We start from the raw sequence: 15448 nt of genomic DNA, 5'->3' as shown, positions 1-15448 counted from the left end.
GTGACTTCCAATTTTTGCAGTAGGTTTGTGCTCAGAGGACAGTTCTGCTTGGCTCTGAGTACTTGGTACTTTGACTGTTTGGTTTAGAGGTAAAACGTGAGGCTAATAGCTCTCATGGCAGTAGAATTTAACTCAGTCAGCACTACTGGAGCTGTAGCAGAGGCACTTTTGATGCTATTCTGAAGTATTATCTCTCCTCAGTGCGAAGCTGTGACTTCTTGCTCTGTAGTTGTCCACTGTGTTTTGTTTGGACAGCTTGAGTTGAGTGTTAACATTACCCAATTTATTGTATCTGAGCAAGCAGTGATATTTTTATTTGCTCAGTATTCAAAGTAACAGAATGGCTTGAGTTGAAAATGACCCTAAGAGGTCATCTAGTCGTGTAATGAAATGACCTGTGACTTTCCTACTGGCCTGGGAAGGTGTGAGAAGTAGTCCTGAGGGAGGGTTAATTGATTGGAAATAGGATTCCTTCACTGTGATCCTGTTTCATTGCCTACAGACAAGACAAAAGAGTTGCTAATGCCTCAGTTTACTTCTGTCAGATTGCTCCCTTATTTAATTGCCTGACTCATCTGAGGTGGAACTCCTTAATGTGCTTTGTTTGTCTCTGGAGAATTGTGAAGTTGTGAATAATTAAATTCAGAGTGAGAAGATAAAAATAAAATGTCATTGAGGGAGGGCTGCTTCAATAAAGGGCCTTTATTTTCTCTATCAGATAAGAAATGTGATCATTAAAATATAATGCCAATTCTGTTTCTTATGTTTTCCATAAAACAATGTGTTATGAAACCATTGGATAGTGGTTTTATGGAATGTGTGAGAATTTTATTATGATCAGATGCAGCCAGAAGGGGGAGATACAGGCTTAGTTCAGGAAAAGTGACATAGGATCATGCCTGGCTGAGTGGACTGATCTAAAAATGCAGTGAGACACTGCAATAATAAATACAAAGCAGTCAGTGAGCCAGATGTTCATTGCTGTCCCACACAGCTATGTGTTAGTGTAACAAAACAAACACACCTCTAGCTAACATATTAGAGCTATAATATATAGGCACTGTGAGTTAAGGTGTTGATTCCAGGTGCATTCAGATGAAGATTCATAGCAATCTTATTCAGATAGCAGTTTGATCCTTACTGGACTTCTGGATGCCTGAATGTGAGGGTTAATTGTTCCCAGGGCCACTGTATAAATCCAAGAAGATACACAATGTTCAATTTCAGCAAAAAATTAATGGGTATTTTGAGAATCTTTGTCTCCTCTCTGAAATTTTAGTATTAATTCCTAATGAGAAGCCATTTGGAAATGTTGGTCCAACTGATATGAGTGCTTTCTATAAATTCCCCTCAGATCTAAGGCAAGACATGTTTCTGGTTGTTAGCAGCTCAGCTGTATTCTTACTGTGGTATTTGTGCTTATTGTCACCCTCCTAAATGCACTGAGTACTTTAAAGCTCTTCCAGCAGTTCTTATCAATGTTTCTTTAAAAGGAAACTAAACAGAAATGGATGAACAGTGAAAGGTAGAAGTAAATAACCAGTAAATAAAGGCTGAGTAACAAGGTGACAAAGTGTGCTCCGATGGGGCTGAGCAACTAAGAAAGAAAATGACAGAGAAAATTCAATATAAATAAACATGAAGTGATGTGTGGGAGAAACAGTGCTCCTAAGTTCAGTCAAATGTGATTGCTGCTTAGTCCTGAGATCCCAAGTATAAAGATGCAAGGAGAGGTTGTGGGCTCTCCTTCTGTGGACATACTCAAAACCCTTTGGACACCTGCTTGTGTGACCTGTTGCAGGGAGCCTGCTTTAGCAGGGGGTTGTGCTCGGTGGCCTCTTGTGGTCACTTCCAATCCTTACAATTCTGTGTGGTTCTGTGAAATGCCAGGTTCTCTGGGTAGAGCCATTCTGGTGTTTGTGCTGTATTTACTGTAGCTCTGCTGTGCCACAAGTTTGAAGTGGTTTCTTTTTTTCAAGGTAAATCAAAGACCAAAGAGAACCGCCAGTCCATCATCAACCCAGACTGGAATTTTGAGAAAATGGGCATTGGGGGCCTCGACAAAGAGTTTTCAGATATTTTCCGACGAGCTTTTGCTTCTCGAGTTTTTCCACCTGAAATTGTGGAACAAATGGGTAAGTGCTATACTGGCTTGAGAAGGCTGGATATCATGTAAGAGCCTCATAGCAGTTTCTTGAAGAGCTAATAGAATGACAAGGCCTTTTCTTCTACTGCTGCTCCCAAATGCCTTTCATTCTCCTATTATGGGGGACAGAGAAGCAACTTGGATGTTCAGCTCTGAACGTGAAATGTCTGAGCAAATGAGATACATGGCTTAACTGAATACTTCTCTGTTGAAGCCCAAATGCTGCCTATTCTCCTGAATGTTCATGTGTTCATAGCAGTGAGACCAAACTCTCCTATTTCTGACTTGCTGGCAACGAGCATTCTGTAGAAAACAAAAGAAATTCTGTCCTTAGTGGTCCTGCATTATGTATAGTATCTATTGTCCTGGCCACTGCACTATGTACTTATATCCTTCTCAAAGTGTTAGCCCAAAAAGGAGTGTTATTTGTGATCCTGGATTAGTCCAATTGAAAGTGCTAGAGAGGATGCAGAGGCCGTGGCATGTCTTGGAGTTGGAGTTTCTGAAATAAAAGCACAGATTCTTAAATATAGACTTTTGGGGTCTGGGGAAGCAAAGGCAGTGCCATTGCTTTGTAAACATGTGCTGGCAGGCAGATAAATGGGACTGATTTAATTTTATTAAGCAATGTGCAGCTGCAAATATCTTATTTTTTCCCATAACGTGGCTGAGGATGTTCTAGCTCGTCTTCATTCTCTGAATATAATCTCTGTGGGATCATATTTAAACTTGGAATTCAGAGCTACATAATTTCTAAATATGTTTATATTTCTCGATTCACCTTCCCTCTTCCCACAAATGAAGCAATCACGATTCTGATTACAAAACAGATTTTCATCAGGATATGTCCTGTTTGTGTGTACTTGTGTGGAGTGTGTCCATTTCCAGTGTTTGTAGAATTAGTATCAAAGTAAACTTCTCTGTGAGGTGTGTTAGGTCTGTTTTAAGCAATTTAAACTCTTAGGGAGAAATGTTGAAGAACCCCTGTAGGCTAAATCCAATTACTGCATGGTTCTCTCTCTGCTGCCTAATTTATTTTGTATTGATCTGTTAGGGAAGGCCTCCTAGGGGCTAATCTTGAATTAAAGGTGTGCCATATTATTTGTATAAATACATATACCCTTACTTGTGCATGTTTACACACATACTACACAGAGAAGCATTTTTCTGGTAAGGAGTTTGACTCCAAACAGAGCTCTGATTAACCCTAGGGCTAAAGAGCTTATCTGAAATTTGAAATAACAAAACTTTCTGACATTCATTTTCTTTGCCTTAGTTATAACTTGCTCTTAACTATATTTCAGATCTGAAATGTCAGTGTGACAGCTGTTCACCTTTGTATATAATTTATTGGGAAAGGAAAAGAAAGAATTTGCTTGCTATCTGGTGCTCTAGTGCTCACCCACTTCTGTTTTTTTGCTTACAGACTGCAACTTCCATGCCAAATGCAATAAATATTTCTGTCCCGTAACTACATAGAGACAGTATAGACCCTTCAGAAATTGCTCACAATTTGTGTGTGGTTTATCTAACTTCCAAGGAATGTTCTGGGTTTGGAGCATATAAATCAATGTTAGTTAACCATATCATCCAACGATGTAAACACTATTCAGATGCTGCAGTCTCTGGTTTATCCAAGAAAAGAAATCTAAGATCCATTTCAGCTGGTCATCAAACATTTCCATAGCTGCCCTGGAATGGGACGCTTTCCTTTTCCCTACCCACGCCTTTCCCATGTTCATATTTACCAACTCTTGTTGGCTTTGGAATTGTGTGCCTCTGAAAAGAGCTAATACAATTGAAAGCAAAAAAAAAAAAACACAACCAAAACCAACCAACCCAAAAGACAGTTCTCTGGTTGGCTTGATGTGATAACTACACTGATTGTAGCAGCAGGAGGAAGGCAGCAGACTCCTAGGGAACTTTAAACAATTTAAGCTGATTGCTTTTAAGGCTGCAGGTTTACAGTCGTTTGTAGATTCTTTAGTATTATGAACATAGCTGATCATAGACTCACTGAATGGCTTAGGTTGGAAGGGACCTTAAAGAGCATCTAGTTGCAGCATTAGAGGAATCTTCTTTCCAAAGGAGGGGCAGAATAATAAGGCAACTGGAGAAATGAAGTCTCACAGTAAAGAAATTACAGCTACTTCTTTTGCAGTCTTTGTAAAGGGCAGGATGTACAAGATATTTTATGTATAGGAAACCCAGTGAAACCCCTATAACATCCACATAGACTTTCCTGATCTGAGATCCAGGCACACTGGGGACTCTGCAGAAACCTTTTGAGTTGGGTTGCTCTCAGTAGAGGGGGTTGGCAAGTTCCTGCAAATTCGTTTTCATAATCAGCAAGAGAGAAAAGGATCAGTGAGCAAATCCCCAGGACATGCTTAAAAAAAAGAAAAGAGACTCTAAAGGCTATGTGTGTGGGGATGGTCTTCATTTCAGGGAGAGGGAGTTCCTTGTCCTGCAGCTGAGGTGCAAACACCTGTTTGGAGTGAGCTGAAGACTGACCAGCTTCATCAACATCGTTGGTGACTGGTTCTGCACATGCGCTCAGTCTGCAGAGAAACGGTTGATGGTTCTCAGTCTGCAGAGAAACGGTTGATGGTTTTCAAAAGTGTATGTTCACCATCATTGAATTGCAGTCTTTCATTCCCTTTGAGAACTCAAACTGCTTACCTGCTTATTATGCCAAGTCAACTTGGTTATAGCTCAGGTTCTTCAGAAAGATGATGCTCTCAATCTCTGGATTGTAGCATCTGAGATATCTCCAGCAACATCACCTCTATGGTAAGGTCTTCTATAAAGCGATCTGATCATCCCTGGTGAGCTCCCAGAAGACAGGTAGTGTTTGGCATAGTCTGCAATCTCTTGCACAGAAGTAATTGCATGTTCTCTGAAGTGAGCAAAACACTGCTGCCTTGCTTTGTGGCTATTAGGATCAAGAATCTGGGGCTGTGATGTACATAATTTTTACCTAGTGTTTGACTCTCAGTGATTTTGTGACTGCCAAATGGAATCTTACCTGGATGAGAACTGGGAAAATATCACGAAATAAAAGGGATGTTCCTTTTTTGGTGCCGTCCATGAGGCTTCTCTTCTGTAGGAAATGATGCTTCTGAGGAAAGAACGTAGTGCCTGCTGGCTGCTGATGGAGGTAACATGGCAGTCTGTGACAAGTGACACTCTTAAGGCATGAATTACTTTTGTGTTCACGTCTTGAGTGACTTTCTGTCGCAGAGTTTTCTGATCAAAACAGCATGCCAGCAGGAGAAGGGAAAAGGATGGCCCTACAAAAGCAGTATTTCTAGGGAGCTCCTTCTGGAGCCCTTTCTGGTTCTCTGTGACATTCAACTCAGAGTAAACCCATGTACCTACATGGTGAACCACATGCAGCTTTTCCATTAATTCATCCCCATTAGTCGCGTTGGACTGGTTCTGGTTACTCTTTGTTGCTGCTTAAGGCATCTTCTTCAAACTAATGCTTCTTGTTTTTATTTGGTGTTATATTATTGAATGCATGCTATAACATCCTTTTTTTGTTGTTTTTTTCTAAATTAAACAGATACTTAACCACGTGGATAACTTTTTTCATATTCAGTGCCTGTTCTTGAAGTACTCAGATAATATAAGAGTATTGGGAAGGATCTCATCCACTCTGTTATTAAAATAGTGGTTTTTTTTTTAAATAAAACATCACTGTCAGAGGTGTCTAACCTGTAATTGAGGTGATAATACCATTATGTCCCAATGCAGCCTGTGCCACTGCTTAGAGAACCTGTACTGTCTGAACTTTCCAGTTGCTTATTCTCTGCCTTGCAGTTTATCATATAGAATAATTGGAGTTAGAAAGGGTCCTTAAAGGCCATCTGGTCCAGCTGTCCTACAGTGAACAGGGACACCTACAGCTAGATCAGGTGCTCTGAGCCCTGTCCAGCCTGGCCTTGAGTGTCAAGTGGGTGCCAAGAAGGGGGCACCCACTGCCTCTCTGGGCAACCTGTGCCAGGGCTTCACCACCCTGATTGTAAAAGAGCCCATCAAATCTGTGTCTTTCCAATTGGAGATAAAGGTGTTCTGGGTACCATGTTAAAAGCCTCACTCAGGTTCAGATAGGTGACATCAGTGGCTCTTCTTTTGTCCAGTGATACTGTTAAGCCATCATAAAAAGCCAGTGTTGATCAGGCACGGCCTGCCCTTGGTGAAGCTGGTGATCCCTTATCACTTCCCTCTCTTGTGCCTTAGCACAGCTTCGAGGAGGATCTTCTCCACGATGTTCCTGACACTGAGGTGAGACTGACAGGCTGTTAGCTCCCTGAGTTGTCCTTTCTACCCTTCTTAAAAATAGATATATATTCTTTCGTTTTTAGAAGGGGACTTTTGTTTCTTCACGTAAGGTGCAGATGTAATGGGTGATCCTGTCCCTCCACTCTGCATTGGAGTGCCACATGTGGATATGCTGTTCTCAGTACTGAGAGACACGGACCTGTTGGAGTGCATTCAGAACAGGGCCACAAAAATGATCTGACAGATGGGACGTCTCCCCTGTGAGGGCAGGCTGAGGGAGCTGGGGCTGTTTGGCCTGCAGTGAAGGGGGCTCCAGGGAGACCTGGTGGTGGGCTTACAGTGTCTGGAAGGGGGGTGGAGCGGAGAGGGAAACAGACTTGTTGGCAGGATCTATTGTGAGAAGACGGGGGAAAGGTTTCAAACTGAAAGAGGTGAGATTTAGATGGAATACAAGAAAAAAGTTTATTATGATTAGGGTGGTGAAGCACTAGACAGGCTGCCCAGAGATTTGTTGCCTGTCCTGTCCCTGAAGGCATTCAAGGTCAGGCTGGATTGGACTCCAGGCATCCTGGTTTAGCTGTAGATGTCCCAGTGCATTGCAAGGGAGTTGGACAAGATGACCTTTAAAGGACCCTTCCAACTCAGTTCTATGATACTGATCCATCTTTCTGGCTATCAATAAAAGCAATGTATAGTGATGCTTCCAAGTTATTGGTTTGGTGTTTTCTTTTCATCCTTTGCTCACTTACCTTTTGACTTCATTTGGGCACTGTTTTTCATACATGTTTATAAGAATGCAGGACCCTTTTGTAATTTCATGAGCTTTACTAAGATCTAAATCTCTCTTCTTTGCTCTTTTTTTTTCTTCTCTCCCCCATATATGACCTCACACGCTTTCCTAGAGGGAAATTGTCTTTAGATGTATATACTAAATTTCTTCTGGATATTGCTTGTATCCTTTGTTTTTTTTTCTACCTGCTTATTATGACACCGTGCCAGAGTTCTCTGCGAATTACGTTAGTGTTAAGTCTATACAACAGAATCAGAAAGGAACAGATCTCCCAAGGTTTAGGCCAACCCCATGGCTCCTTTTCTTTCCTATGGCTCTTTTCCTTTGTGATGTGAAGAATGGCGACCATGTTCTTCCCCCTAGTGTTTTTCCCATCCTGTACAAATTCTCAGTGACTTTGAGATGACTTCACATGCTTGGAGTTCTCCTGAGTGAAGTCCAAGTCCAGGTGTATTCTCTTAAGTATTCAGTACTCCTCTGAGCTGTCTCTTGTTCTTTTCCTATTCTGTGCTGAGATCTTCCTGCTTTGTCAATGAGATGAATATTGACTGCCACATAATTTTAATCATTACTCAAGTAAAAACTATTGCCTGTGGTTGAGCTTTCTTCTCTGTCAAGAGATGGACCAAGGCTTTCCTGTGTCTTCACCTCCTTAATGCAATTATAAAATGAATTGCTGTCTTCACATCAAACCACGTGAGGACTGGAAGAAAGCAAATGTGACTCTTCTGTTCAGGAAGGCATGGAGAAGGAGCTGGGGTTCTTGCAGTTCCTGGGAAGGTGATGAAGAAACTCATCTTGGAAACCACTTCCACATGTGAAGGAGAAGAAGATGATAAAGAGCATTCAGCATAGATGTGCAAATTAAAAAATGATCTTTAACCAAGGTTGGAAAAGACCACTAAGATCATGAAGTCCAACCATGCACCTACCACCAATACTGCCCACTAAACCATGTGCCTCAGTACCACTTCTCTGCAGTTCTTGATCACTGCCAGAGGTGGTGACTCCACCACCTTCCTAGGCAGCCTTTTCCAATGCATTTCTGCTCTTTCAGAGAAGTTTTTTTCCAGTAGCTGACCTGAACCTTCCCTGGTGCAATTTGAGGCCATTCCCTCTCATCCTGTCACTGTTGCCTGGGAGCTGAGGCTGACCCCACCTTATCACAAACTTCTTTCAGTCATTCTACAGTTAGGAGACCAGTTCAGAGAATGAGAGGAGGAGTGTGGATATTGTTTATCTCAAATTTAGTGGACTTTCAGCACTGTCTCTTATAACATCCTTGTAGACGAACTGCTGTAAGACAGGCTAGATAAGTGAGGAGCCCAGTGGATTAAAATTTGACTGATCTGTTGAGCACAAAGCAGTGCAGAATCATGCTGTAGGCCTCTTACTTATGCTGTGTCTCATATGTTCATGCTGGGGCCATAGTTGTTTAACCAAATGACTTGGGTTGGAATAGTTCCAGCCAGAAAGGATGCAGTAGAACTGGAGAGCTTTGGAGCACAGCATTGGGATGATGGGCTGAGAGCAGCTTCTGTATGTGGACTGAGTTGTCTTGAAGATCTTCAACCTTGGTAGAAGATCAGCAGGCGTTTGCTCTTTCAGCACAGGAAATGTGAAATGCAGCTCACAAATGACAGGTGTGTAACAATGCGAAGAGGTGATTATCACTGAAAGTGTCACAAGGGTTTTTGCTGTTTTGATGGCCACGACCAGCACCAGATTCTGAATCATGAAGGACTTCTGCCCTCACTTCTTTTGGCTGCGGTTGTGGTGATCCTTAGCAGATATTACTACTTCTTGATAAGCATAGTGTTGTTCTGGCTGGAAATGAGCATTGGGATGACCCAGTAACTCTGTTAGTTTGACATTTGCTCAATCTGAATAGCTCCGTGGGTAAGTATTCCATGAGGTATTACATCATGTTGATGTTAAGTAAACCGAAGTGATCCAGCTTTATTCCAAAAAGTAGAGATTGCTGATGAGATTTATGGCTCTTAACATCCAGGTTGGATGTGACTGTAAGCATCAGCTGTTGTGTTCAGAGGTCCATCCAAGGACTCTTCATAGTCTTTGTCTTAAATTAGCAATGTCTTTGTAACTCTATTTGAGAGGCAGAGGGATTCACTCTTTTTTACTGTTGCTGCAGAGGTGAGTTCTTTTTGTTATGGGTTTGCATGTCCCATCTCTGAATTCAAAACAGGGATGGTTTCCTTCAGTCCTGCTGCTTGTCAGCAACACATAAATCCTTCAGGAGGATTAATGGGAGGCAGAGATACAGGCTGAAATATTGCTGGACTTATAGGTTGAGAAGAGGGGGAAATTCCACTTGGGTACATTTTGGGAAAGTCTTGTCCATGTAGCAGGTGAAATCTGGGAACCATGATCTTACTGTAACCTGCTTGGAGATGAATGTGGGGAGATAAGCATCTCTCCCTGCATTCAAGATCAGTGCTTTGCTTTCAGTGCAGATTCCTGATAGGTGCATCTGAATGATACAATTACAACAGAATGCTTTGATTTTAATTAGAAGGGGAATTACACTCCCAAGTAGAAAATCCCTGTGATGCTAAAACATTTCTTCTGATCTTTCAAAAAAGTGAATAATGAGAGTTGAACAAATGGACTTCATCCTGTCTCTGGGTAAGTGACATTCTGGATCAAAAGCCTCATTCTTACTATTTTTTGTGACTTTTCCCTAATATTTTGTGTGGTAAAGTTCCCATATTGATACACTTCAGTTCCTGTTAACATCTCTGTTCAGCCTGTAACCACATGTCATTTAATTCATAATTAGAGTATTCCATTACAGGGATGACCTTTGATTTGGGCTCCTAATTGTAAGCTTAACGAGTTAGTTGTCTGCACTGCTAATAATGTGTGTTTGTAAGATTCTCATAATAGTATTGACATTTGGCTACACCAGTGAAACCAGCAAAGTGGAGATAACCTTAATCAAAATTCCTTAGCATTTCACTGCGATTCGAGACCTAACATTTGTAGTTTGTCATCACTTGTCTATTTTAAAAATACCCAGAGTTGGTATTTTTGCTTCTTTTTGGAAGATGTGCTACGAAGAGATAAGACATTACAGTGCAGCTTTCCTACCCTATCAGGATACTTGCAGGGCTGTGTGCACATGCCCTGACTTGTTGGTAGCCTTCTGTTGGCCTCTCCTGCTTGAGCATTTCGGAGCTTTCTGAGCACCACTGACTTAACTTTCCTCTCAATTTCCCCTAAAAGCATCACTCATCATCAAAACCCTGCTTTGTGCTGCTCAGCTACATAGGTGATCATGTTCCTCTGCAAAACACATTCACAATACCTCTCGTGACATTGATTTGACAGGAATAGCTTTTAATTTATCTGAGCCTCATTCATTCCTGTGCAAAATTAGTTCTTCACTGACAGTATGTGTTTGTGTTTTTTGACTTGCAGATGCCTGAAAGTTAACTGATGGATTCTTCTTAACCAGACCTCTTGGTTTTTTTTGCAGTATTTTCTTTTCCCTTCCTTTTCCTCCTTTATCCTTCCTTTCCCATGTAGAAATCCTCCAGGTTTATTACTGTACTTAACCTTGTAGTGATGTTCTCTTGAAACTTTAATGCTGACAGCCTTAACTAACAACGTTAAAGCAAGAGAGCAGTGCATGCTGCTATTAGAAAAATATCTTGTATTGAGCAATTATTCAAGTTGAAAAGAGTCCATCACTGTAATATTGAGGAGTGAATGAAATTAAGTCACAGTTGAGCATTCGTAAGAAAACCTTTGTTTTCTAAATGCATTAGAGTACTTCAAGATTTCTAAGGTTTTAGATAAATCTAATCTTCTTGAAACAAAAACGTTTTTTGTCTTCAATTGTACCAATTGAAGCAAGAGAAAAGGAGAAGGTGGTACTGGACTCCCTACCCTGTAATTAACCACTTGTGTTCAAAGTGGAGACTTGTGCTGATGAAAGCTGCTCTGGGAGCAGTCCAGATGTGCTGTTTTCTCATGGACTGCAGTGAATGCAACTTCCTCCTGGTTTCATTCCTTGGGATGTCCTGTAGGGCTGGTGAGTTGTTGTTCTTTGTCTTCAAAATGGAATGAAAAGCAGAAAACAGATCTGCTGGAAACACAAGGATCTAAGGCAAAATAAGTTGTATGTTTCCTGTCTTCGACTTCCTCACCAACTTTATGGTATATGCATGCTAGTACTGTGATTTTTCTCTTTAAGACAGAGTATAAAATATTCAAGCATAAGGATATAAGGATATTCAAATTATTGATAGAGCACATATGGGGCTTATATGCTGTTTATCTAAAGTTCTGTAAATGCAAGGGAAAACTTTCTTGTTTTCACGTGGAAATATCTCTCAGAAGTTGTGTATACTCTTGTGCATGTTGCTGACTTTGAATGTGTCCAGCTGTAGGTCCACTGAATCTTTACTTTTTCTGAGAGAATGTAAATGCCAGTGTTCATGCAGTGATTGAAAGTCCTGTAATTTGATTGAGTTCTTTGGGTCTTTTTAGTTACAGGTCATGCTTTTTTGGCTCTGTTGGTTCTAATGGCTCATAGAAGCCTTTCTCAGTTTCATGGAATCATAGAATAGCTTGGGAAGTAAGGAACAATGAGCTTTAACCCTCTGCCATGGGCTGTTTGTCAGCTACCAGTTCAGGCTACTCCATCCAACCTGGCCTTGAATGCCTTCTTCCATATTTGTCCTAAAAACGTGGAACCAGAACTAGACACATTAAAGCTCATTGCAGGGGTAAAAAGTTAAATGATGAGGGGATTGAGTGTACCTTCAGTAAGTTTGCAGATGACACCAAGTTTGGAGGTGCTGTCAGTCTGCCTGAGGCTAGGGAGGGCCATCAGGGGGATCTAGATAAGCTGGAATGCTGGGCTGAGGTGAACGGGATGAGGTTCAACAAGGCCAAGTGCCAGGTCCTGCACTTTGGCCACAATAACCCCGTGCAGCGCTATAGGCTTGGGGATGAGCAGCTGGATGACTGTGAGGAGGAAAGGGACCTGGGGATGTTGTTTGATGCTTGGCTGAACATGAGCTGACAGTGTGCTCAGGTGGCCAGGAGGGCCAACGGCATCCTGGCCTGAATTAGAAGTAGTTTGGCCAGCAGGAGCAGGGAGGTATCATCCCCCTGTACTCAGCACTGGTGAGGCCACACCTTGAATACTGTGCTCAGTTTCGGACCCCTCACTGCAAGAAAGACATTGAAGCCTTGGAATGTGTCCGGAGAAGTGACAAAACTGGCGAGGGGTTTGGAGCACAGAGCTATGAGGAGCAGCTGTGGGAGCTGGGGTTGTTCAGTCTGGAGAAGAGGAGGCTCAAGGGAGACCTCACTGCACTCTACAACTTCCTGAAGGGAGGTTGTGATGAGGAGGGGTTTGGCCTCTTCTCCCAGGCAACAGATGTTTCCTGAGGAAACGGCCACAAGTTGTACCAGAGGAGGTTTAGATTGGACCTTTTGAACTTTGAACTTTTTCTCTCAGAGAATGGTCAGGCACTGAGATGGCCTGCCCAGGGAGGTGGTGGAGTTGCTGTCCCTGGCAGTGTTCAAGAGGCGTCTGGATGAGGAGCTATGAGAAATGGTTTAGTAGTTGTGGTAATAATGGTAATGGGTGGACGGTTGAACAAGGTGATCTAGTAGGTCCTTTCCAACCTTGTGATTCTGTGATTCTGAGATTCTGATATTCCATGGTTTCTGATTCAAGAGGTTATCTCCACTATCTGTGCCTACACCAGGAACTGAGCTTCATTTGGGTAATGTTGACGATGGTCAGTGTTACAAAGGATGCTTCATTTCCTTTTGATACATGAAAATTAAACTCAACTGAAACCTTCCTGTAAGGAAAGGTTGTCCTCATATGCGTTATGTGCCCCTGCAGGGGAAGTGAGAAGAGAATCAGTATTTTGGAGAGAACCTCAAAGATCACCAAGTCCAGCCCCAACCCATCCTCACCATGCTCACTGTCTGTGTCCTTCAGTGCCACATCTTCATAGTTCTTGAACACCTCCAGCAACGGTGTCTCCACCACTTCCCTGACTCTTTCCTATGTAACCCTGGTTTTAATCATGTTCTCTCATGTTCTAGGCTGCAAGCATGTGAAAGGCATTCTGCTATATGGACCTCCAGGCTGTGGTAAAACGCTTATGGCCAGACAGATTGGCAAGATGCTGAATGCCAGGGAGCCAAAAGTGGTCAACGGGCCAGAAATCCTCAATAAATACGTGGGCGAGTCTGAGGCCAACATCCGCAAGCTGTTTGCTGATGCAGAAGAGGAACAAAGAAGGGTAATGCAAACATGGATAACTAGCATGGTCAGGATGAATGTGCCTAAAGAATGCCTGGAAAGGAAGTTTGTAATCAGAAAATTGATGCTTGCATTAAAAGACTGAGTCACAGCTTTGCTTGTTATTATAGTTACTCCTTGCAAGTCACTGAATATTAGTGTTCTACAGATTCACACAGTGTTGGCTCAAAGGAAAAAGAATATCCTAGAACTGGAGAAGTCTTCCAGGTAGCTGTGCTGCAAATGGACAGTTTGTTTAACTTTCATATTCAGGTAACTCCTTAGTGCCCATCCTGCTATATTTTGTATTACACAGTATGTCAGCTGCTCAGAAGGTGCTTAAAATAAGTTCATAAGCATTTTGCTCCTTATTTTTGAGTTGTTTTTTTTTTTAAACTTTTTTCTTATATTATTTTTTCTTGTGTTATTCTGGAGATAATCTCCAGTTGGGAGTTTTGCTGCTAGGACCAGGTGGCACATAACATAGGATAGATTTCAAAAAAAGATTTCATGACCTGAAGTTTTTGAGTTACAAGGTTGTAGTATAAGTACATAAGTAAATATTATAATGGTGTTGTGGTGAGTGTAATAATTAATGCATTATTAATTTTTCTCAGAAGAAAACTAGTGGATAAGAACAGTTATGGACTGTTAGTTACGGAACTAATGGATATCTCAAAGCTTGAGAGTATAGATCTCCAATAGTGTAATTGGAGGCAAGGATTGTTTTTCCCAAATTTGTTGTTTCTGTCCATTATTTTAGCTGGATACAAAAAGCCCAATCTTTAGTTTGAGCTGTAAAATTCTTTTTTCCTTTGTGATATGGTAACTGTTTATATCACTACATCTTGCTAAAAGTTTCTGATAAAGAAAATATTATATCAGGTAAGTTGGAGTTAAATATATGGAGGTGTTTTCAGAAGACATTAGCAAAGGGAGTTGTAACCATTATTATTATGACAGCACTGCAGACTTTTAATAGTGGTTTGAAATTCTTTTATTTTGTATTAAGCCAGCTCTACAAGGGAACTCATGTAGATGTAAACAGCCGCCTTCACTCCAGTTGTTGCAGTGTAACTGGAAGCTGTGAGCTTCTTTCCTTTGCAGTAACACACCTGTTAAAATAGATGTGATATTGGCTGGAGGGTATGCTCCTGATGACAAGTTGTGAGATTAAAAAGGTCTCCAAAAGGTTGGTATTGTAATGACTTGTGTCTGGGGCAGATTGCCAGGGACAGCACATTCACCCAGTATTAACGTGGTCCCCAACTGACCACAGTAGGTGTTTTAAAGGTGGAATTTGAAGGGGAAAAGCTTTGCATTACCATCACAAAGACTATCCTGTTCTGGTACCAGCTGCAACTGCTTCACCTTGGAGTGAACCTGGAAGTGAGCAGTTCTGTTCTGATTGGCACTGAACAAATAGACTCTGTGAAAACATTGAGAACAAAATTACATGGCAAGCTGTGTATTTCCTGACTAAATTGTGACCTGGGATGTTTTCCACGTGGGTTACATCCATCCACTATTTCCAGCATTGAGTGCAGTCATCCCAGTTGGGTTGGTTGGATGTACCAGCTGACCCATTTTGGAGGATAGCAAGATGTTACTGAAAGGGGACCTGATGCACAAGATATAATATCCAAAACACTTGAAGAAATCAATGCTTTGTATTTCGCTGACTGATCTTCTTTTGAAGTTATGTTTTGTTAGATTGTTCTCAGTGGTGACGTGGCATTCCTGACGTGCTTTTCTCTCCAACAGCTTGGGGCAAACAGCGGTGTTCATATCATCATTTTCGATGAGATCGATGCAATCTGCAAGCAGCGAGGAAGCATGGCGGGGAGCACTGGAGTTCATGATACTGTTGTCAACCAGCTGCTGTCTAAAATTGATGGAGTAGAGCAACTCAATAACATCCTGGTGATTG

General features: G+C 41.6%; 1 protein-coding gene across 1 annotated transcript in view; it reads left to right on the top strand.

Annotated features, from left to right (window-relative positions):
- Window positions 1-15448, top strand: part of NSF (N-ethylmaleimide sensitive factor, vesicle fusing ATPase) — a 59942-nt gene that overhangs the window by 20898 nt on the left and 23596 nt on the right. The window contains exons 8-10 of the mRNA XM_065747723.1: window positions 1980-2135; window positions 13320-13519; window positions 15283-15448. Coding sequence (XP_065603795.1) covers window positions 1980-2135; window positions 13320-13519; window positions 15283-15448 — 522 coding nt within the window. The remainder of the gene's footprint in view (window positions 1-1979; window positions 2136-13319; window positions 13520-15282) is intronic.

This window comes from Cyrtonyx montezumae, unplaced genomic scaffold (genome assembly GCF_038088225.1).
Source record: "Cyrtonyx montezumae isolate F1298 unplaced genomic scaffold, pur_monq_1.0 scaffold_48, whole genome shotgun sequence".
In the NCBI taxonomy this organism is placed as follows: domain Eukaryota; kingdom Metazoa; phylum Chordata; class Aves; order Galliformes; family Odontophoridae; genus Cyrtonyx; species Cyrtonyx montezumae.
The sequence above is the reverse complement of the archived record's forward strand: the minus strand, read 5'-3'. Positions and strand labels throughout refer to the sequence as shown.